The sequence below is a fragment of the Chrysemys picta genome, chromosome 20, assembly GCF_011386835.1.
Source record: "Chrysemys picta bellii isolate R12L10 chromosome 20, ASM1138683v2, whole genome shotgun sequence".
Lineage (NCBI taxonomy): Eukaryota > Metazoa > Chordata > Testudines > Emydidae > Chrysemys > Chrysemys picta.
The window spans coordinates 9,870,696-9,892,239 of NC_088810.1; the positions used below are offsets into that span (position 1 = coordinate 9,870,696).

Here is a 21,544-nt window from a genome sequence, read left to right on the forward strand (position 1 = left end):
GGAGGAGGGAGGAGAGATTTCCCCTCTGTTTGGGCAGACACAGCCTGATCCGGCAGGGGAGGGGGATGAGAAAAGGAGATGGGGCTCTTCTAAGCGCCACCCACTAAATAAGCTCCTCCCACCCGAGACATAATAGTGTCCAACTGTTCAAATGACCATGGTGCAGCTCTGGAGTCTGGGGTTGGCCTGGGCTATGTGGGGGCTTGGGGAACTTGCCCCTCTCCCAGCGAGGGGCTCAGGCTCTCTGCAGACTCAGGCAGCATCGCTGGGTTGGTCACACTGGGGGCAGTTGCCCCCTTAGGACTGCGTAGCGGCTTCGTCTCCCCTCTGCCCCCAGGTATGCCCCCCCTGCAGGGGGATCTCAGCCCGGCTGCCCTGCCCCGCCCAGCTGGGATGCAGTGGGAATTTTCTGTACTATTGTTCCTGGCCTCGGGATTGCTCCCCAGCGGGGGCGGCCGGATGAAATCCGCGCGGGGGGGCCAGGCTGCCAGGGGCGGAACAACTGGGGCGTGAAGGGACCGGCTGAACCCCCCCGAGAACACCCCCCGGCCTTGGCCATCGACACCTAGCGGAGTGGGGGGGATCTGGGGCAGGCAGGACCCCGATGGGCCGAGGGGTGCCAGGCCGGCTGGGCAATGCAGCTGGCCGGGGGGGAGGGGCAGACATGGGTCCCCCCGGAGCCGGGGGGGGGCAGAGCTACTTGGGGGGGGGCGAGCAGGACCCCGCGATGGGGTGGGGGGGGCTGCCCCACTGCAGTGGGACCCTTCCAGGGCGCCGCACCCAGCAGCCGGGGGCTCCGGCCCTGCAAGGAGGGGTATGCAAATGAGCTCATTAGCTCAGCTAGAGGCCGGGGGGGTGGGGGCCTGACGTGGAGGGGCGGGTGGAGATTGGTGAGGTCAGCGCGCGCCTGCATCCGGGGCATGGAGCGCGTGAGCCAGGTAGGCGCTGCGGCCCCCCCCGGGGGCGGGTGGAGATTGGTGAGGTCAGCGCGCGCCTGCATCCGGGGCATGGAGCGCGTGAGCCAGGTAGGCGCTGCGGCCCCCCCCGCTCCCGTCCTTTGCGAGCTTCCCCGCCCCTCCCCCCAGGGAACCCGCCTGCCCCCCTCCCATTGCAACCTCTCCCCCCGTCCCCACCCATTGCAAACTCCCGCCCGGGAACCCCCGCCCCCCAGGAACCCGCCTGCCCCCCTCCCATTGCAACCTCTCTCCCCCGCCCCCACCCATTGCAAAGTCCCGTCAGGGACCCCCCCCGCCCTTCAGGAACCCGCCTGCCCCCCTCCCATTGCAACCTCTCTCCCCCGCCCCCACCCATTGCAAACTCCCGTCAGGGACCCCCCCCGCCCTTCAGGAACCCGCCTGCCCCCTCCCATTGCAACCTCTCTCCCCCGCCCCCACCCATTGCAAACTCCCGTCAGGGACCCCCCCGCCCTTCAGGAACCCGCCTGCCCCCTCCCATTGCAACCTCTCTCCCCCGCCCCCACCCATTGCAAACTCCCGTCAGGGACCCCCCCGCCCTTCAGGAACCCGCCTGCCCCCTCCCATTGCAACCTCTCCCCCCCGCCCCCACCCATTGCAAAGTCCCGCCCGGGAACCCCCGCCCCCCAGGAACCCGCCTGCCCCCCTCCCATTGCAACCTCTCCCCCCCCCCCGTCCCCACCCATTGCAAACTCCCACCAGGGACCCCCCTCCCCCCAGGAACCCGCCTGCCCCCCTCCCATTGCAACCTCTCCCCCCGTCCCCACCCATTGCAAACTCCCGCCAGGGACCCCCCTCCCCCCAGGAACCCGCCTGCCCCCCTCCCATTGCAACCTCTCCTCCCCCCGAGCCCCTCCCATTGCAAACTTCCGCTCCCCCCCGCCCCCTCTCTCCTGATGCCTCCTCTGCCCTCTCCCCAGAAAATGTCCGGCCTCCAGTTCAACCTGGGCCCTCTGAAGGAGCCGCTGGGGTTCATCAAGATCCTGGAGTGGGTGAGTGTGTGTGTGTGTGTGGGGGGGGGACAATGGGCTGGGTGCTGGCAGGGACGGGGTGCATGGGGAGGGGTGGGGGTGCTAGTGGTTGGGGGAAGGGCTGGAGGTGAGGAGGCCTGGCAGGGGGGTTGGAGTTGGGGGGCCGAGGGCCAGCTGTGTGGGGGGCTGGGTGGAGCAGTTGGGGTACATGGGTGGGATAAGGGAATGGGGAAGGCAAGGGGTTGGGGGGTATCCGAGGGGTGGTGGGGAGAAGTGGGAGAAACGGCTGCTGCTCTGGACTGGTCCCACCCCCTGCCCAGTACCCCAGTGCCCCCTGACTCCAAGGGGGCTCTGGCCCGTGGACACCAGTGGATCGGGCCCCAGGGCTAATGGCTCATGAGGGCGTTTCCTGATCTGGCCAGTGACAGATCTTTCTATGAGCCGATTTCTGGTGCATCCTGGTTTTGGGGTATAAACCCCTGTGTAACCCAGGGCACATCGCTGTGAGATGAGATTAGGGCCCCGTTGTGCCGGGTGCTGCCCAGACACACAGCGAGAGACAGGCCCTGCCCCAGCTGAGATCAGGACCCTGTTGTGCCAGGCGCTGCACAGACACACAGCCAGAAACAGTCCCTGCCCCAAAGAGTTTCCACTGTGAATAGACAAAGAGTGGGCGGGGAAACTGAGGCACAGCAAGAAAAAGGGAGTGGCAGAGCAAGGGATAGAACCCAGGAGTTCTGTCTCCCAGCCCCCCTCCTCTAACCATTAGACCCCACTCCCCTCCCAGAGCTGGGGAAAGAACCCATGAGCCCAGGCACCCAGCCCCACCTGTCCCCACCCACTAGCCCATATTTTGACCCCTAGGTGATCTCTCTCAGCACCCCCAGGTTGTTCGGCTGACTCCCCCATGCACTGGCACTTACATCAGGTCTGCGCACGGCCAGTGCTTGTGTGAGGGGGATGGACTTTCTTCCCAGAGCTGGGCAGAGAACCCAGCCATCCTGCCTCCCACTCCAGCTCCTTGTCTGCTGGCCATGCCACCCTATCCTGGTGCACTTCCACCAGTGTCATCCTGGGAGGGGACCACAGAGAGGAGGCCCTGACGCTGTAGGGGAAGTTGCGTCCGTTTGTGGGTTTCCGGTGGTTTGGTAATATTGGATGTTAATGAAACAGAGTTCTCCAAGGGGATGGCCGGGGGCTTGGTGGGAAGGGCAGCGCCAGGGCTGGTGGCAGGGAGCAGCTGGGCCCTTCCACCACTGCGGTCATTTGCCTGGCAGCCTGGATCTGGAGGTCTAGCTCGACCCCCAGATAAGGACTGGGAGCCTGGACTCTTGGGTTCTAGTCCCAGCTCTTGAGAATGTGTGGAGAGGGCCGTTATTCAATCTTCCCTCCTCCGTTTGCCTAATCCTGAGTGTTTAAAAAAAAAAAAAAGCCTTGGGAGGTTGCGCGATTGTGACCAAATCCGGTTGATTTGCCTGTTGGCCTCCGAGCCCTTTCCTGGGTCCCCAGTTGTTGCCCCCCATGCCGTGAGGGTGAGAATTGAAACCCATTCTCCTGGTGACCCACGATGGCTCCCGGCGCTGGGCATTGAGAGAGAATGGCAGACAGTGGAGGCTAGCTGCAACCGTGCCAGCCTCAGGGCTGCTACGATCGGCTAATTGCAACACTGCGCCCTGGGCCTGCTAGGTTTGGACCCAGACAGAAGTTAGCAAAACCCAGACCAAGCTGATAGGTTCCCCAAGCCGAGATCAAATCCCTGTTGCGCTAGGTGCTGTACAGACCTGGAACACAAAGACACTTGTCCCCCCGGAGCCCATGTCTAGCCTGAGCCTGCACGTGTACACTGCAGTTTTATAGCCCCGATCTCGAATCAGCTGATGCCAGCCACCCCTGGGAGTTTTATCTATACTCCCACATCTGCCAGCCTCTGTTGTAGTTTTCATCGCTGTTTCTCCGGGGTTATTTTCCGCCCTCGTGCCATCAGAGGGAAAGTTGGCTTTAGTTTCGCTTTCTTTCTCCTGCAGCATTGGGAAAACGGCTGTTGCTGGACAGCCAGGAGGAACGGGAAAACATTTTCTCCTGAATGGTGTTGAAAAGTTGAATCGAAGGCATGCTCCTGTCACCCCTTGTCGGTGGCCTTTAAAAGGACCTGGGGAAGGGGAAAAAAAGCCAGGGCTCGCCGAGCAGCGCCAGCTGTGTCCAATCCCAAGTCAGCCCCGCCAAAATCCCAAGGTTGGGGTAAAAAAATCACGAGATTTAAAAACAAACAACAACGCTTGTGTTTTGTAGTTGGGGAGGCTGAATCTTTGCCACCCGTTTCTGACCTGGAGTGGCCACGTTCGCCAGATTAGCTCCCCAAAGCTGGAAGCCTGAGTTTCAAGGCGAAAGCTGGGATTGTGTCCTGACTCCAGGAGCTGGAGATTTACGAAAAGCCCCCCAGGAGCAAGAGGTTTGCGAGAATGTTGCCAGAGACAGCAGAGTTGTCATTTTGCTGATTGAAAAACATAAGCAGCCCTTTCTTCTTTGCACCCACCCCACCTGCGTACCCATCACTGGGCACGTGGCCACTCCCTCTGCCTGGGCCCAGCCACTTGTAGCAGAGCGGCGCAGTGGGATGTGCGGAGATCGTGGGTCAAATCCTGGCTCTCTCTCCCCCGCCCCCCCGGCCTGGGGCAAATAGTTTCATCTGTCCCGTGCCTCAGTTTCCCCAGCTGCGACGTAGGGTTATGAGCTGTACTGCGGTTGTGGTGCTAGGCGCTGTACAAACGCAGAGAAGGGAGACCCGTCCCTGTCCTTGGGGGGATTTTTGACAATTAGACAAAAGCCAGATCGATACCTAGATTGATACCTCACCCGGCTAATTGGTGCTAGCTGCTGAGGGTACGGCGTGCTGGCATCTCTGGGCACAGTTCAAAACCATGCCCACAGAAAGTCTATGCCATGTCATCTGCCCCCCTGCAAATTTTACTGTTTCGCCCAGTTTTTATTCATTGGAAAATCTGCCGTTTTGACTGTTTTCATCCCCTTCTTTTTCCCAATGGAAGATTTGCAAATTTGGCCGCTTCATCTCAATCCTCAGAGCGGGGCATTGACCGTGAGCGCGTCTCCGTTATCCTGCGGCCGGGGCAGACACAGCGTTGCGTTTCCATCCTTTGCCGCGTGGGGCAGGACCAGTGGCCCGGTGGGGATGTGATCTGGGTTTGCAGCGCCGACGCAGGCAGCCGGCTTCTTGTGGCTGCTTCCTCAACGCTGCTGGGGGCGTGGCGGGGCTGGTCTGTCTGGGAGGAGTGGGGGAAGAGATTGTGGGTCTGCTGGGCTCTCCCCCCCCCCCCCCTCCACCTCCCCAGCCCTAACGTGATGAGAACGCACTAGCCTTGTGCTTTACCTCATTCTGAGCCCCCTGTGATGCCCACCTGCCGTGCCCAGCGCAGCCTCTCTCCCTTCCAGACTGGCGACGTGTTCCAATGGGTAATTACTCTCACCGCTGTGGAAAAGGGCAAGTTTATTTTGATCACAAATCAGAAAAACATTGATAACTTCCCCCATAAAAGTGTGTCACAAAAATGGTCAGTTGTAGGCTACAAAATTTTTTTCCAGTAAAAACATTATGGTTTGGTTTAAAAGTTAAGTTCAAGTTTTCTAAAATCAAAATTTTGAATTGAAATCCATTCTCAGTAAACATTAGTTAAAAAACCCCACACTTTTACGTTAAAATTTGCAGTTTGGGGTGAAGACTTCAGTTTGCACTAAAAATGCTCTGGTTTTGTTTTTAAAAATTGAGTTTTACTTTTCAGAACCATTTTTTATCAAAAACTGCTCTCAGGAAAACATTTTTTGGTTTAGCTGAAAATTTGCACTTTGAGATTTAACTTTTCATTTTTTCAGTTAACAAAACGTTTGAGGATGGGGGAAATCAGATTTGTTTGTTAATTCCAGTTGGAGTTGAATTGGGGTTGGAGTCTTGGAAATACCGATCTCAGGAACATTTTCAATAACACCGTTTTTTGAAAACGAAAACCCTCCGTGTTTATTTAGTTGGATTTTTAACAAAATACGAACATGTTACCACAACCCGTGCTCCACAATGGAACCATGTGGAGCTGAAAAAACAGCCAGATTCTCCCGGGAAATTTTGAAGATTAAAAAAAAAAAAAGAAAACACACCCTAGGAAAAATTTGCAAACTTTCCCCAGGAAAACCTTTTTTGGCCATTCGACCCCCTGCCTGTACAGCTGGCAGACACTCCGTAGTGGCAGAATAACGCAATACAAGTGAACGAATTGTCAGCCAGGGGATCTGGCTCCAGGCCTTGAAGGTCACGGCCAGGTTTAGTAACTAGAGGAGCGGCAGATTCCAAATCCGGGCTGCGTGAGCACAGGGGAGTTTTGGACATTGTCCCGCTCGGAGTGATTCCTCCTTAAGAAACCTTGCAGAACTGGAGCTGCTGGCACCATGTGCCGATGGTGCCCAGGGCGGGGTGGGGGGGGGGGAACTAAGCTGGCCAGTACCCCACCGACGCCGGGCCTGACTGGGAGCAAGGGAAGCTGAGTGCAGTGACTACAGAGAGACGTGCCTGTTCTGTGGAATTCACTGCAAGGCTCAGAGATCTGCGGCCCGGCTGGAGGCTTTAAGCGAGAATTATTATTTCGATGCCAGCAGCTAGGTCGTCCCCCGGTGTACTCGGTGCCACAGTGATCCTGACCGGGATGGGGGACCCCTTCCCCCTGGGTGCCACACAGACACACACCCCCTCGACTGAGATCAGGGATAATATCACGCTGGGTGCCACACAGATTTTCCGCCCTCCAACCGAGATCATAGAATATCAGGGTTGGAAGGGATCTCAGAAGGTATCTAGTCCAACCCCCTACTCAAAGCAGGACCAATCCCCAGACAGATTTTTGCCCCAGATCCCTAAATGGCCCCCTCAAGGATTGAACACACAACCCTGGGTTTAGCAGGCCAATGCTCAAACCACTGAACTATCCCTCTCCGAGACGCGGCACAGACTGTCCCTGACTGAAATCGGGCACCCCCTCATACCAGGTGCCACACAGATTCCCTGCCCCCATCCCACCCCTGACCAAGATCAGGGCCCCTGTCGTGCCAGGCGCTGCACAGCCCCCTCCGCCCCCCCATATGACCGAGATCAGGGATCTCTTTGCACCTTGCTTTAGGAGGGATGGTCCAGTCTGGAAGGGAGAGAGGTTTTTCTAAAAGCTCTGCTCTAGGAATTATCGTGGGGCAGCTCTCTGACCTGTGTTACACAGGAGGTCACACAAGATGATCACAATGGTCTCTTCCGTCCTTGGAATCTGTGAATCATTAAAATTTCCTTCTTAGTAGAAATGTCATTTTCCATGGGGAGGAAAAATGCGTTGATGAAAATATTCCAGTCAGTGTAAGTCCCTTGGGAAACAAGAGTGACAGAAGTGGAACTCAAGCTGTGTGTTAACTTCAACCTCTTGTTTGTGTTTAGCTTGTGAATGGGCACAGGGAATGGGCAATAGCTCCGGACGTTAGCAGCTGTTAAAGAGGAGGGGCGCTGTCCCAGCTGTGGTCTGCTGAGTGACCTGCAAGTCACGGTGACATTCTGTGCCTCAGTTTCCCCATTGGTGATAACGTTGTGCATGTTCCTTGCCACAACCATTTGAGATCTGTGCATGGAGAGCACATGAAGGCGAGGGATTATTCCCAGACTCTGGCAAGGTCTGCGGAAGCCGGGAGGGGTGTTGAGAGAGGTGTTTCGTCTCCAGTTAGCTGTGCCAACAGAAAGTGGTGTGGTCCTTGGCCCAGACTGCCAATGGAGCCAGATCCCCATTGGAGTCAGTTTACCCTAGCTCACGATCTGGCCTCTTCTGCTTTCAATTTTCATTAGAACCGTTTTTAATGGGCCAGGTGGCAGCAGAAAATTGACCCTGTTACGATCAGAATCGTGCTGAGAGTTAGTGGCGCATGCCAACCCAGCTGCTGTTCTGCTGGGCGAATGCCAGCGGAGAGTGCTGGGATCAGCTGATGCGAATTGTGTGCACCGCTGGCGTTCCTTAACGGGACCCTTCTGACACTGGCTGGAGTGCATGTGCTGAGCTTGAAATGGAGTTGGGGCGTCGAAAAGATCGGGGTTAGCTCAACCCCCAGATAGGGGCTGGACGCTGGAATCCCTGGGGGCGGTTCTCTGGCCTGGGCTCTGCAGGAGGGCAGGTTGGATGGGCACAAATTCCAGACTTGAAATCTACGACTCTAATGCTGTGTCTCTCCGTGTCTCTAGATTTTTTCCATCTTTGCTTTCGCCACCTGTGGAGGGTACAGTGGCCATACCTCCATTAAAGTCAGCTGTTTGGACACTAAAAATGAGACCCTTGAAGCGGCTTTTGGCTATCCGTTCCGGTGAGTGTAGCCCTGGGCGGACAATCGGCTGAATCTGTGCTCGTGACGGGATGCGGTGGCCAGCGGGGCTAACGCGATCCCGAGACGCGGAGCAGAGAGGTGGTTATACCTGCAACCACTGCTGCAATCCCATGGTCCAGTCCTGGTGGCTGCAGTTCCGGGAGGACGGTGTTCACAGGAATTAATTCAGGGACATTCTCTGGCTAGTGTGACGTAGAAGGGCTGGCTGGCTGATCACGGTGGGCCCTTCTGACCTTAGAATCAATGAATCATTCCCACATGACCCTTGCTTCCTCCTCCTCCTCTGCATTCTCCCAGCCCCTGGGAACAAAACACCCTGGGACTGGCTTAAACATCACAGGTTGTTTTTAAACAAGCAACCAGCGTCAGGCTAGGTCTGTTCCCCTCCGGTTTTTTAGCTTCTAGGGGGCTCGTTTCCCATCCCCCTGCCCCAACTCTGAAGATAAGTCATTTTAATAGAGATTCTCCCAGAAATGCCATGACTCCGGGAGCTGGAGATGGAAGGAAAGGAAAAGCCCCAACTATCACAAGATGCACAGTGTCCGGTTGGATCTAAAGGGTGGTGGTAGTGGTGGGGGGGTGAAGTCCCAGTACGGCATTGGAGAGACAATGACTTGAGACTGCGTCCAGCTCTGGGGGGCCGCCTGTCAAACAGGACATTGGGAAATCAGGGAGGGGTCAGAGAAGAGCGACGGGAACAAGCTGAGGGCTGGAAAACCTGACTGAGAGCAAGACATTAAAGGAGCTGGATCTAGTGAGTTTCTCCCAGAGAAGATTCAGAGGGGACTTGAAACCGGTCTGTCAGTACCTCCCTGGGGAGGAGATTTTGGGGAGCAGAGGGCTCTTTAATCCATCTGACAAAGGCAGAGCGAGAACTGACGCATGGGGGATGAAGCCAGACTGGAAATAAGGAGGCAAATTCTTAACAAGGAGAATTGACCCTTGGAACGACTGCCCCAGGGATGGGGCCGATTCTAAATCCCTTGGAGTCTTTCCATCGAGATCTGACATCTCTTTAAAAGCTGCCCTATCAGATAGGGACTTGAAATCTATGAAAGGGCAGAATTGAGGGGATGCATGCAAGGGGTGGAGTTAAGGGCATTCAACTCCCAGATCTGGACTAGAACCAGGGATCCTGGAGGAGTTTCTACGGCCTGGGCTATGCAGGAGGGCAGAGCGGGTGGGTAGATGTGGATCTTTCGCCCCAGAGGTCCAGCACTTCGTCTTGCTGGTGTCAAAGTGAAACGCTTCAAACTTCTCTTGTCTCCGCTGGCAGGCTGAACACTGTGTTATTCAAAGACCTGGATTCAAAAAAATGTAACAACACATGGCACCCGACCCACCTCGTGGGCGACTTCTCCTCCTCGGCCCAGTTCTTCGTCACCTTCGCCGTCTTGGTCTTCCTCTACTGCATGGCGGCGCTGGTGCTGTACGTGGGGTATCTGCATCTTTACCGTGGCGCTGGCAAGCTGCCCATGATCGTAAGTGACATGTAACCTTTTGCTCTTAATGGGGGCTGGGAGGGAAATTGGGAGCAGTGGGGCGGAGGGGGAATCTCCTGTGGAGAATTTAGACAAAAATTGAAATCTTTATTCGTTTTCGTGGTGGGAAAAAATTGACATTTCACTGAAACCTGGAATGTTTGGATTCAAAATGACATTGCGGTGCCTCATGAGAGCTGTAGTCCTGATTGCCTCGGGTTCCCATTCTCCCCTATGGGTTGGGCTCTTTAGCTGGACTACATCTCCCATGATGCACCACTCCACCTCTCTTGCTGAGTCACTGTGGTGCATTATGGGAGTTGTAGTCCTGGGTGCTTCGTGTTCAGTTCTCCGTGGGCCAGGATGCACCCTTCCTCTCATGTTCAGGAGAGGGGTTGTGTCATGGGTGTCTGTGGCTGCAATGCCTCATGAGAGTAGTTGTCCTGGGTGCCCTGTGCTCTCATTCTTCTCTATGGTCCAGGCTCTCAGGCTCCCATGATGTACCATGTCCAGAGATTCCTATGACACAACCCGCCCAAAGGGGGAAGAGTGGCACATTGTAGGAGATGTAGTCCAGCCAGAGTGTCCAGGCAAGAGAAGAGAATAAAAATGAGATACCCGAACTACAACTCCCATCATGCACCATAATGGATCAGCAAGAGGCGAGGAAGTGGTGCATCATGGGAAATATGGTCCAACCAGAAAGCCCAGCCCATAGAGAAAAATTGGCTCACGAGGTATTCAGAACTACCGTTGCCATGGTGTACCACTATGTCATTTTGAATCGAAACGTTTCAGTTTTCGGACAAACAATTTTCACTGAAAAGTTGAAATTCTCCGTGAGAAGACGACGTATGTTACAAATAATATTTTGGTTGAAACAACAATTTTCTGTCAAAAAGCAGCTATAACAAAGAATTTTCAGTGAGCTCTACTCTTAAGCCAGGAGTGTCCTGTAACCTAGATCTCCAAGCGCTCCACAGATCTGCTCAGAATCTTGGCATTGCCAGGTTTTTTGGGACCACAAAAAGATTAACAAACTCTTTTTATTGGCCAGTGTGGAAACTTTCATGGGAAAATCTTTGATCAAAATTTTCTTGCTGTTCAGCTACATTTTTTGTATTTTTTTTTTTTTTTAGTGGGGAAACCTCCCGTTTTAGAATCCTAGACTATCAGGGTTGGAAGGGACCTCAGGAGGTCATCTAGTCCAACCCCCTGCTCAAAGCAGGACCAATCCCCAATTCCCCCCCAATCCCTAAATGGCCCCCTTAAGGATTGAACTCACAACCCTGGGTTTAGCAGGCCAATGCTCAAACCACCTCCTCTTTTTAAAACCATTTTTCCCCTTAAAAAGAGGAAAAACAACAGGCTAATTGCAATGAAAAGGGTTTTGTGCAATACACATCTTGGCTTTCTGAGGTCGAGTTACAGCACAAGAACGTTTTTTGCTTCGTTGGAGAAAATCTGCCTTTGGTTTTTCCCTTTTGCCTTGGCCTTTTAAAACGTTCTGCTTGACGGGTTTTGTTTTCTGATGACACTTTTCAGCAATTTTTGTTTTCCCAAAACACCATGCTTCCGTCAATGGGCCGTAGCTCCATTGGAGTCAATGGGGCCAGATCCCAGCTGGGGGTCAATCGGCCGTCACTCCATTTAGTCCAGTGGATCTGTGGCGATTCACACCAGCGAAGGCTCCGCCCAGTTGTTCTTGCGGTGATCTGTGTAATTCCTGGCTCACCCGCTGGCTGGATCCTGGCTCTAATTAAGAGCCGTGAGACCCAATCTTTGGCACAGTGCCCTGGCTCCGTGCTGGCGTGTGAATCAAAGCCCCTGGCTCTGGACGGCAGAGGGGTCGCGAGCGGGAGAGGATTATTGTAACTTGATAAACAGTTGCCCCTTTTCTCTTCTCTCCCTGCTGCGCCGCCTCCCCGGAGGGCTGGGAAATGCGGTAAGTGCCCGGGCATCTCCTGCTGGTCCCACATTGGTGCTGATCTGCTTGCCCGGATACGTTATTCAAGAGTAATTGGCAAACCCCAGCTTCCAAGCGTGGGGTGAGGGGGTTGTGGGAGGAGGAGGGCGGAGGGAAAATCCTGATTGTATCAGAGCTCTGGGGATGTGTCCCCAGAATGGGGAGGGCGCAACAAGATCTGTGGGGCACTGTCCCCCTTTCCCCCCCCAGCATTCTCTAATGCAGCTAAAGTTGCAGCGAAATCAGGGTTTGCCAGGAACAGCTTCCCTTAGCAAGGAGGGGTGAGCTAGCAGTTAGATCCAACTGGAAGGCAGGAGACCTGGGTTCAAGAGCCTTGGACAGGGCTTGGGTGAGTCCGTGCCTCAGTTTCCCCATCTGTAACATGGAGATAGTGATCATTCCATTGTCTGTGTACGTTGTAAGTTCTCTGGGGCAGAGACTCTCTCTCGCTGTGTGTCTGGGCAGCACCTGGCACAACAGGGCCCTGATTTCAGCTGGGTCCATTGGATGCTACCAGAATAACACTAATGGGTTGTGCTCACCACTGTGGCGCTTCCTGGTGGTTGCTCCAGGAATTAGCTCTGTCCCTCAGCAGGGCGCCCTCCCCTTGTGGTGTCTCACTCACTGTCGCTGCTTCTCCACCGTCTCCGCTGTCTGTGGGGACCCACGTCGCTCCCAAACTGCAGCGTCCTCTTCAGGGCACGGCCCTGCGGCTTTGCCCCAACTCCGTTGTCTCCCCCCTTCCGGGGGAACCGGCAGTCCTTGGCCTGGCCTGTCGCTGCAGTGGCCAACTGCAGCCCCTAGTCCAGCCCCTCGCTCGGGCAAACTGCAGTCCTTCAGCAGCCAGTGGGGCAAAGGGGAGGGGGGGGGGGCAGGCCCGCCTGCTACTCTGGGCCCTGACCTAGGGACCTTATAGCTGGCAGCCACTCACTGCCTCTCCTTCCCCTCTGCTGCTACGTGCTTTCCCTGGGCCGTTTTCCCTGGGCCACCTCCCCAGCACCTATTCGGCCCCTGTATCAAGGCCACAGTTGGAGCCAGCCAGGCTGGAGCTCCGCTTGTTCCCCTGACCCTGCCCAGCACTGTTCTGTCCCAGATACTTCTCTCCACAAGCAGCCAGTCCTTCTCCCTCAAGCTCCAGGGAGCGACTGATTCCTCTCTGGCCTGCAGCCCTTCTTATAGGGCCCATGCTGGCCCTGATTGGTTGCTTCTAAGCCTTCCTCTGATTGGCTGGGTTCTGCGCAGCCGCTCCAAGGGCTGCTATTAACTCTTTGCTAGCCAGTGAGGGGCAGCTGCCCCATCACAAACACCTAAGGAATAGTACTGCAGAGAAGAGAAGTGATGAAATTAATCCTGAACTTTTGTGAGCGGATGAAGCGTTTGCAATGAGTGGCATTTTTGGCCAGGCCTAGAGCCTAGTGGCTTGATTGCCGGGGGAATTTAGCGCCTTGTGCGATCCTTTGGGAATCCAAGCCTAAAGCCAGAGTCTAGACCCGGGGCTGCATGTTGTAGCTCGGGGGGTCCACCTCCCGTGTAACAGAGGAAGGTCCAGCTTCTCTACTGGGCTGCTTGTGAGAATGCCGTGGGCTCCGCACTGCTCAGTCCAAAGAGCCGGCTGGATTGTTTTGGGTGCCCGACTCGTGACACGGTAAAAGGAGACGGGATTTCAGAGAACGCCAAGTGCCCGTCAAAACCAGACTCGCCGCCTGGCATCTCCAGTTGGGCACCCGCAATCCGGAGTCTCTTGAAAGCACTTGGGAGGCACGTGCCAGGCATTTCACAGACCCCCCCCCCCCCCACCCTCCCTCATGACTGAGACTGGGGGCCCCCAACCGGGCTGTTCAGTGCCCACATCTCCGCTGAGCGGCCCCAAGCCCCGAGGTGGAATCGACACTTATGTGAGTTCAGTGGCTGTGCGAGGGTGTGGCCTTGTGTGTCCATCACCTGGTATAATAACACTTCCATCATTAAAGCCAGTGGGGCTAGACCCAAAGCTGGGGTCAATGGGCCGTAGCTCCGTCGGAGGGTTGGCCTCAGCGTGTCCATTGTAGGTGCCTGGGAATCTGTCCCCTCCATTGTGTTTCTCTCTCCTGGTGGCCTTCGGCTTGTAACTCCCTGACCCACCATCTCCCCCTCCTGCAGGACTTTGTGATCACCATGGTGGTCACGCTTCTCTGGCTGATCAGCACTTCGGCTTGGGCCAAAGCCCTGACTGACATCAAAGTATCCACCGGGCCTGCGATGATGTCGGATATACTTTTCTGCCATTCGGCCCCAGATTCTTGCCTGTTCGGTGCAGTGAGCAGCATGGGCTCCCTCAACGTGTCCGTGGTACGTTTGGCCGGCGCCCTCCCCTCCCCTGTGCCGCTGAGACACGGGGCGGGCCTCCCTTGAAACTCAGGGGCGTGTGCTTGGCACCGATCCCGTGGTCGGAGATCTTGTCTACATGGGGACGCGAAGGGAAGTGAATCCAAATTAAGAGTTTAAATTAGGGCCGTCAAAAAATTAAAAAAATTAATCGCAGTTTTAATCGCATTGTTAAACAATAATAAAATACCATTTATTTAAATATTTTTGGATGTTTTCTACATTTTCAAATATATTGATTTCAATTACGACACAGAATACAATGTGTACAGTGCTCACTATATTATTTTTGATTACAAATATTTGCACTGTAAAAAAGATAAAGAAAGGAAATAGTATTTTTCAGTTCCTCATACAATCTCTTTATCGTGAAAGTGCAACTTACAAATGTAGAATTTTTTTTTTACATAACTATTTTATTTTTGAGTGCAATGTAAAACTTTAGTGCCTACAAGTCCACTCAGTCCTACTTCTTGTTCAGCCAATCGCAAAAACAAACAAGTTTGTTTAAATTTATGGACGGTAATGCTGCCCACTTCTTATTTACGATGTCACCTGAAAGTGAGAGCAGGCGTTCGCATGGCACTGTTGTAGCTGGCATTGCAAGGTATTTACATGCCAGATGTGCTAAAGGTTCATATACCCCTTCAAGCTTTGATCACTGTTCCAAGGGCCATGCGTCCATGCTGATGACGGGCTCTGCTCGATAACAATCCAAAGCAGTGCAGACCGACGCATGTTCATTTTCATTATCTGAGTCAGATGCCACCAGTAGAAGGTTGATTTTTGGTGATTCAGGTCCTGTGGTTTCCAAATCAGCGCGTTGCTCTTTGAAGACTTCCAACAGCATGTTCTGTACCTCGTCCCTCAGACTTTGGAAGGCACTTCAGATTCGTAAACCTTGGGTCGAGTGCTGTAGCTATCTTTAGAAATCTCACATTGGTATCTTCTTTGCGTTTTCTCAAATCTGCAGTGAGTGTTCTTAAATCGAACAACATGTGCTGGGTCGTCACCTGAGACTGCTATAGCATGAAATATATGGCAGAAAGCAGTTAAAACCACAGAACAGGAGACATACAATTTCCCCCCCAAAGAGTTCAGTCACAAATTAAATTGACGCATTTTTTTTTAACAAGCGTCATCAGCATGGAAGCGTGTCCTCTGGAATGGTGGCCGAAGCATGAAGGGGCATACGAATGTTTAGCATTTCTGGCACATAAATACCTTGCAACGCTGCCTACAACAGTGCCATGTGATCAGTGACATTGTAAATAAGTGGGCAGCATTACATAAACAGAAACAAACCTGTTTGTCTTAGCTATTGGCTGAACAAGAAGTAGGACTGAGTGGACTTGTAGGCTCTAAACTTGTACATAGTTTTGTTTTTGAGTGCAGTTATGAAGCAAAAAAAAAATCTACATTTGTAAGTTGCACTTATAAAGAGATCTCACTACAGTACTTGTATGAGATGAATTGAAAAATACTATTTCTTTTATCTTTTTTACAGTGCAAATATTTGTAATAAAAAAAAATATAAAGTGAGCAGTGTACACTTTGTATTCTGTGTTGTAATTGAAATCAGTGTATTTGAAAATGTAGAAAAACATCCAAAAATATTTATAATAAATTTCAATTGTTATTCTTATTGTTTAACAGTGCGATTAAAACTGCAATTAATTGCAATAAATTTTTTTAGACAAGTTAATTTGCTTTGCTGGCATCACTGAAGTTAAGTGCAATTTAATTGACAGCTCTAGTTTGAAATGGATTGGTTCCTGTAGGGTGTTCGTAGAGGGTTCAGAGCCGGAGAAGAGAAGTTATTTTACCTCTGCGTTTGGCACTGGTGCGACCATTGCTGGAATCCTGTGGCTGGATCTGGTGTCCATCATTCGAGAAGGATGTTGATCAGTTACAGAGGGGTCAGGGAATAGCCACAAGAATGATTAAAGGATTGGAAAACCTCCCTTATAGTGATAGACTCAAGGAGCTCAATCGATTTCTCTTAACAAAGAGAAGGTTTCAGTGGTGACTTGATCCTCATCTTTAAGTTCCTACATGGGAACAAATACTTGATCATGGCTCTTCAGTCTAGCAGAGGAAGGTCTAACTAGATCCAATGGCTGGAAGTTGAAGCTAGTCACAGACTGGAAATAAGGTGTGACTGTTAAAAATTTACAGTAATTCACCCTTGGACCAATTTACCAGGGAGTGTGGTGGATTCTCCCTCACTGGCACTTTTAAAATGAAGGCTGGATGGTTTCCTAACTGATCTGCTCTCGTTCAAACAGAAATTAATTCAGGGAAGATCTCTGGCCTCTGTTAGACAGGAGGCCAGACTAGCTGATCACAGGAGTTTGTTCTGGCCTTAGAATCTATGAATCTCGGAGAGTGGGTCTGAGACCAGATTGTGGATTTGATGGAAACTCGGAACTGGTTAAAATATGCATGTTCTTATTCTGAATTAAAGTCACCTTCATTCTTAAGTCATAGTGATTTAAACTAAACTCAATTAGGACCACTCTAATTCAGAATGAGAGCATCCACGATGCGGTTTAACTAATTCACTTTAAATTCACACCAGTGAGGACTTGTCTACACTTGAAATTTAATTTGGATTAAGGCTGGGTGTGAATTTAAAGCCTTGGTTATTCCTGATTAACTCCATGCGTGGATGTTGTTGTTCTGGAGTACGAATGCCTTGTCCTGATTTGGCTGAATCCACACCGGTAGCCACCGGGGAAACCATTCAGGAGTAGCAGTGGGTGAAATTTTCCAGATGAAACGTCTTTTGGCAGAAAAAGCAGATTCAGTTTCCAAACATCCGTCCCCCAATAAAAGAGTTTCTAAAGCGAAGTGAGTTTGCCCGACACCATTTTTTTCGACTTTTCGGTTTCACCAGCAATTTTGAAAAACGTTAGTAGTTTTTTCTCCTTTTTTGAATTACTGGTGAACTGAAAAAAATCTCATTAGGAGCTGCTATTCTGAAGTAACTCTGTGTGTGGACAAGCCCTCAATTAATTCAGATTAACTTTCCTGACTGTCCCTATGTAACCAAACCCATAGACTGGCGGCGTCTGGGGCAGAGACTGTTTTGTTTGGTTTGTACAGCACCTGGCGCAAGGAGTCTTAGCCATGCCTGGGGGTCCCATATGCTACGATAGTACAGCTAATAAATGATCTAATAAACACTTATTAAATGAAGGAGCTTGATCTATTTAGTTTCTCCCAGAGAATGTTCAGAGGGGATTTAATCCCGGTCTGACAGCACCTCCGTGGGGAGGAGATTTTGGGGAGCAGAGGACTCATTAATCCAGCCAACAAAGGCAGAGTGGGAGCCGACAGCTGGGGAATGAAGCCAGACAGATCCAGATTGGAAAGAAGTGAATTTTAGTCACACAGAGGAATTGACCCATAGCTCAACCACCGGATCTGGGTTTGAAATCTACAAAGGGGGCAGAGTAAAGGTCATGCATGCAAGGGGGCGGAGTTAAGGCACTCTAGCTCGACCATCCGATCTGGGCTGCAGGCAGGATTCCCTGGGGAAGGTTCTCTGGCCTGGGGCTATGCGCTTGTCAAGCTGGGTGGGCTGAAATGCTCCATGTAGAGCTGGAGGGGGCGTCTCCCAGCTGAACCAGAAGCTGACCCTGGAAGCTAGATACTGCAGCTAACCCCCCTCCTTTGGACCCCTTAGGTTATCGGCTTCCTGAACCTCATTCTGTGGGCAGGCAACGCTTGGTTCGTGTATAAGGAAACCAACTTGCACAATCCCCCAGAAACTCCGGCCCCAGGCGGCACTCCGGCTCCCGCGGGAATGTAAACGGCCCCGCTGGGACGCACCAGCGCCACGCACGACCCCTCGGCCTCAACTTGGCATCAGCGCGGTTCATCTGTCCTAAGTGTAGTCACCGTTTCAACCGGCTGGGGGCGGGTGGGAATTGCAGAGACAGCTCGGCTTTCAATTGTGAGCAGGTGCCTTTGAGTTTTGACGGCAGCGGTGCTTTCACAGGGTGTGGCGGTGGTGGGTTGGTTTTGTTTTGGGTTTTTTTCTGCTTTATTCTACTGAAATATTACCCTGGTTGTCGGCAAGGGAGAGGGGCAGCTTCTTCGCGAGAACAGTGGCCTGGCAAAATATCTGTAGTGTCTAGGGCAGTAGTTCTCAAACTTTTGTATTGGTGACCCCTTTCCCACTGAGTGCGATTTCCCCGGCCCCCCCCTTATAAATTCAAAACACTTTTGTATATATTTAACACCAGTATAAATGCTGGAGGCGGAGCAGGGTTTGGCGTGGAGGCTGACAGCTCGCAACCCCCCATGTAATAACGTCGTGACCCTCTGAGGAGCTGTAACCCCCAGTTTGAGAACCCTGGTCTGGGGTCCTAGCCCTTGGCTGGCGTGACCCAGCAGCGCTCTGGTGAACCGAATAGCGCAGTTGGCAGCGGATTGGCATGGAACTATTGATTGCAGATAGGGCTGGTGCGTGCAGACTGGTGCAGCGAGTGACCGATCGCAGAGAGAGCAGTTGAGTTGCAGACGGGCACAGAGAGCGATCTGTTGGCCAGCTGTAATCAGTAGATCTGTGCTAATTGGGACAGATCTAGAGCGCGTGCATGTCAGTATCAAGGTGTTCATTGCAGCAGACTGCTGCTGATTTCTCTCAGCTGAGTGGCTGGCCCTGCATTTCAAGAAGTGCCTTTTGTCTTTTACACCCCTCTGATGGGGGACGGTTTGTATCTGGGGCACATGGCAGGGAGGGAAGCTGCATTTGAAATACACTATTCTCACTTTGTACATGACACACACAACTTCTCTTGGTTTGAAAACCTGCGTTAGCACCAGGCTTCCTCTGTCATCGACCCGAACCGATTCTTCGTTACAAAGACGAGCTTCAGAATCTCAGCGTTCGCTCGCTCAGGGCAGAGCCGGTCGGGAGTTTTTTGGACTAACCGTTTTTTCCCCACTGCAAAATGCAGACTCATCGAAACGGAAACTTTTTCAAGTTGGGAGATTTGTCCAAACCAAGCCAGATACGCCACGCTCTGGGTTTGGAAGAATCTCCTGACGCAGAAAATGTATCGGAGGGCAGAAAGTTTAGAAATTGTCCACACCTTCAGCATGAAAAGGTTTGGGGGTTTTGAGTCGTCACTTTTGGTTTGAAATTTTAGTAAAAGTGGGCTTCAAAAGAGCTGACCTCAAAACAACACTTTTTAAAATCATGGAAATGAAATGTTTTGACCCCAACTGAAATTTTTTCTGTATTTTTCAACTTACCAAAATTGTCGAGATCTGGGTTTTTCATCCCAAATCAGGACAGGAAAACTTGTTGATCTCAAAAATTCTCTCCTCGCTCTATGAATCTAAACAGAGGTTTGGAGAGCGCTACTGCATTTTTATTTTTGGTTCGGTCACTCTTGTATATTTCCCCTCCCACTATTAGCTTCTAGGCTTCCCGTCCAGGGCTGACTTTTAGCAGACGCTTTCCCTGGAGTTTGAACATCACACCTGGCTGATTTGAAAGGGAGCTCCTGGCCCCGCTTCTCTCTGCCTGCAAGTAAAATCTCTTTTGCATTTCTCTCTGTTTTATGCTACGTGGCTGCTTCCAAGATGTACGCCCTGTAGAGCAAAAGCCTTCTCTGCATTCTTCTCAGCAGAAGACAAGAAATCCATCTCTGAAGTTAATTGTGTTTGAGTCTGATTGGTAGACAAGGAAAAACTATAGAAGGAAGCAAACTTGGCAGATCCTCAAGCGGCGTAGATTAACTCCACAGTGAGTGCCAGTTTAGACCTGTGGGAATCTCACTTTGCTAGCTACCCTTTCCCATTAGGACAGGTTTCAGAGTAGCAGCCGTGTTAGTCTGTATCCTCAAAAAGAACAGGAGTACTTGTGGCACCTTAGAGACTAACAAATTTATTAGAGCATAAGCTTGAAGTGGGTTGTAGCCCACGAAAGCTTATGCTCTAATAAATTTGTTAGTCTCTAAGGTGCCACAAGTACTCCTGTTCTTTCCCATTAGCTTGGTGTCACATATTTGCAGAAATTTGTGGGCAGAGTTAAGGGGGCTCTAGTTCGACCCCCAGATCTGGGCTGGCCATTCTCCAGCATCCGCTATGCAGAAGGTCAGACTGGATGACTATCTGAATTAAGAGCCGATTGGAAAATTTTCTGCTAAATGGTTTTCAGTGGGAAAATGCGGTTTGCCCCAAATGGAATTTTTTTGCGAAATTGTAGCGATTTTGGACACAATGTTTAGATTAAAAAAACACCAAGGGCAGTTTTGCAAACGTCAAAATCTCCGGTTTGGTCACGTTTTTCATTATTCGTTTTGAAAATTTTCGTTAGTTGTTTTGAAGCAACATATTCTTTCGAAATAAGTGTGTGAGATTGGACAAAACCCCAAGGTCAGAATCGTTTGGCGCGAGCTCAAATGAGCGTTGCGCCCAGAAATTCATTGCTTGAAGAATTTGGAAATCTTGGCTTTTGGATGGAGGGGAGGGAATTGAAAGTTTGAAAATTTATGCCGGAGGGAAAAATCTCTCCCAACCAGCTCTTATGTCTGTGATCCAATATTTCACTTTGCCTGTGGGCTCGGTTGTGATGCAGATGCGCGTGGGACTCTCACCCTGCTCTCGTCACTGGTGTGTATTTGCCTGCGATCGAGGTTCGAAGCTCGGCTTTAAGGTCATGACAGGTGGAAGCTGGACCTGGCTTTTAATTTTTTTATTTACACTTTTTCTTACGAATTGTTCAAGAAATATGTATGTCCTGTATGCCACCGACTTGATAATAAAAACCAATTATCTCAGCGGAATTTTCTGAGCTGCCACCCTAACCCTTGGGGCCGGAGCTAGCTAGGGGCGGGGTGAGGTTAAATGCATTAAAGAGGTGATGGGAGCCAGGTAAGGACTTAGCTAGAGAAGTCTTTGTTTGAAAAAAAGCTTTGGAGGGATAATTTTCCCACTAGCTGTAGTTCCTGCAAACCTGGAAGGGGTGTTTACACATATAACAGCTGGTGTAGCGGTGGTCTGCGGGTCGGGAGTGAGGGGCACTGGCAGAGCTGGGGGGGATCCCTGGGCTGGGATAGCGGGGGGCTGCAGGTCGGGAGTGAGGGGCACCAGACGCACTGGGGGGGATCTCAGGGCTGGGATAGCAGGGGGCTGTGAGTCGGGAGTGAGGGGCATTGGCAGCGCTGGGGCGGATCTCAGGGCTGGGATAGCAGGGGGCTGTGGGTCGGGAGTGAGGGGCATTGGCAGCACTGGGGGATCTCAGGGCTGGGATAGCAGGGGGCTGCAGGTCGGGAGTGAGGGGCACCAGCCTTACGGGTGGGAATCTCAGGGCTGGGATAGCAGGGGGCTGCGGGTTGGGAGTGAGGGGCACCGGCAGCA

General features: G+C 52.1%; 1 protein-coding gene across 2 annotated transcripts; it reads left to right on the plus strand.

Moving 5' to 3' along the window:
• Positions 1-193: 193 nt before the first annotated feature.
• Positions 194-20,964, plus strand: LOC101952485 (synaptophysin-like protein 1). Of its 2 annotated transcripts, none has more exons than XM_005313613.5 (6): positions 194-337; positions 1,895-1,966; positions 8,214-8,332; positions 9,630-9,834; positions 13,940-14,128; positions 17,856-20,964. In XM_005313613.5, the coding sequence occupies exons 2-6, from the start codon at positions 1,898-1,900 to the stop codon at positions 17,979-17,981; spliced, it is 708 nt and encodes a 235-aa protein (XP_005313670.2). In that variant the 5' UTR covers positions 194-337; positions 1,895-1,897; the 3' UTR covers positions 17,982-20,964. The 2 variants fall into 2 exon arrangements, with proteins under 2 accessions (XP_005313670.2, XP_065430371.1); XM_065574299.1 differs by lacking the exon at positions 194-337 and adding an exon at positions 966-1,025.
• The last annotated feature ends 580 nt before the right edge of the window (positions 20,965-21,544 follow it).

Bases quoted from the DNA above. Each gene is read 5' to 3' on its own strand.
- LOC101952485 (XM_065574299.1), top strand. The intron at 1,967-8,213 runs GTGAGTGTGTGT...CCGTGTCTCTAG, and splicing joins TCATCAAGATCCTGGAGTGG to ATTTTTTCCATCTTTGCTTT. The intron at 8,333-9,629 runs GTGAGTGTAGCC...CTCCGCTGGCAG, and splicing joins GCTTTTGGCTATCCGTTCCG to GCTGAACACTGTGTTATTCA.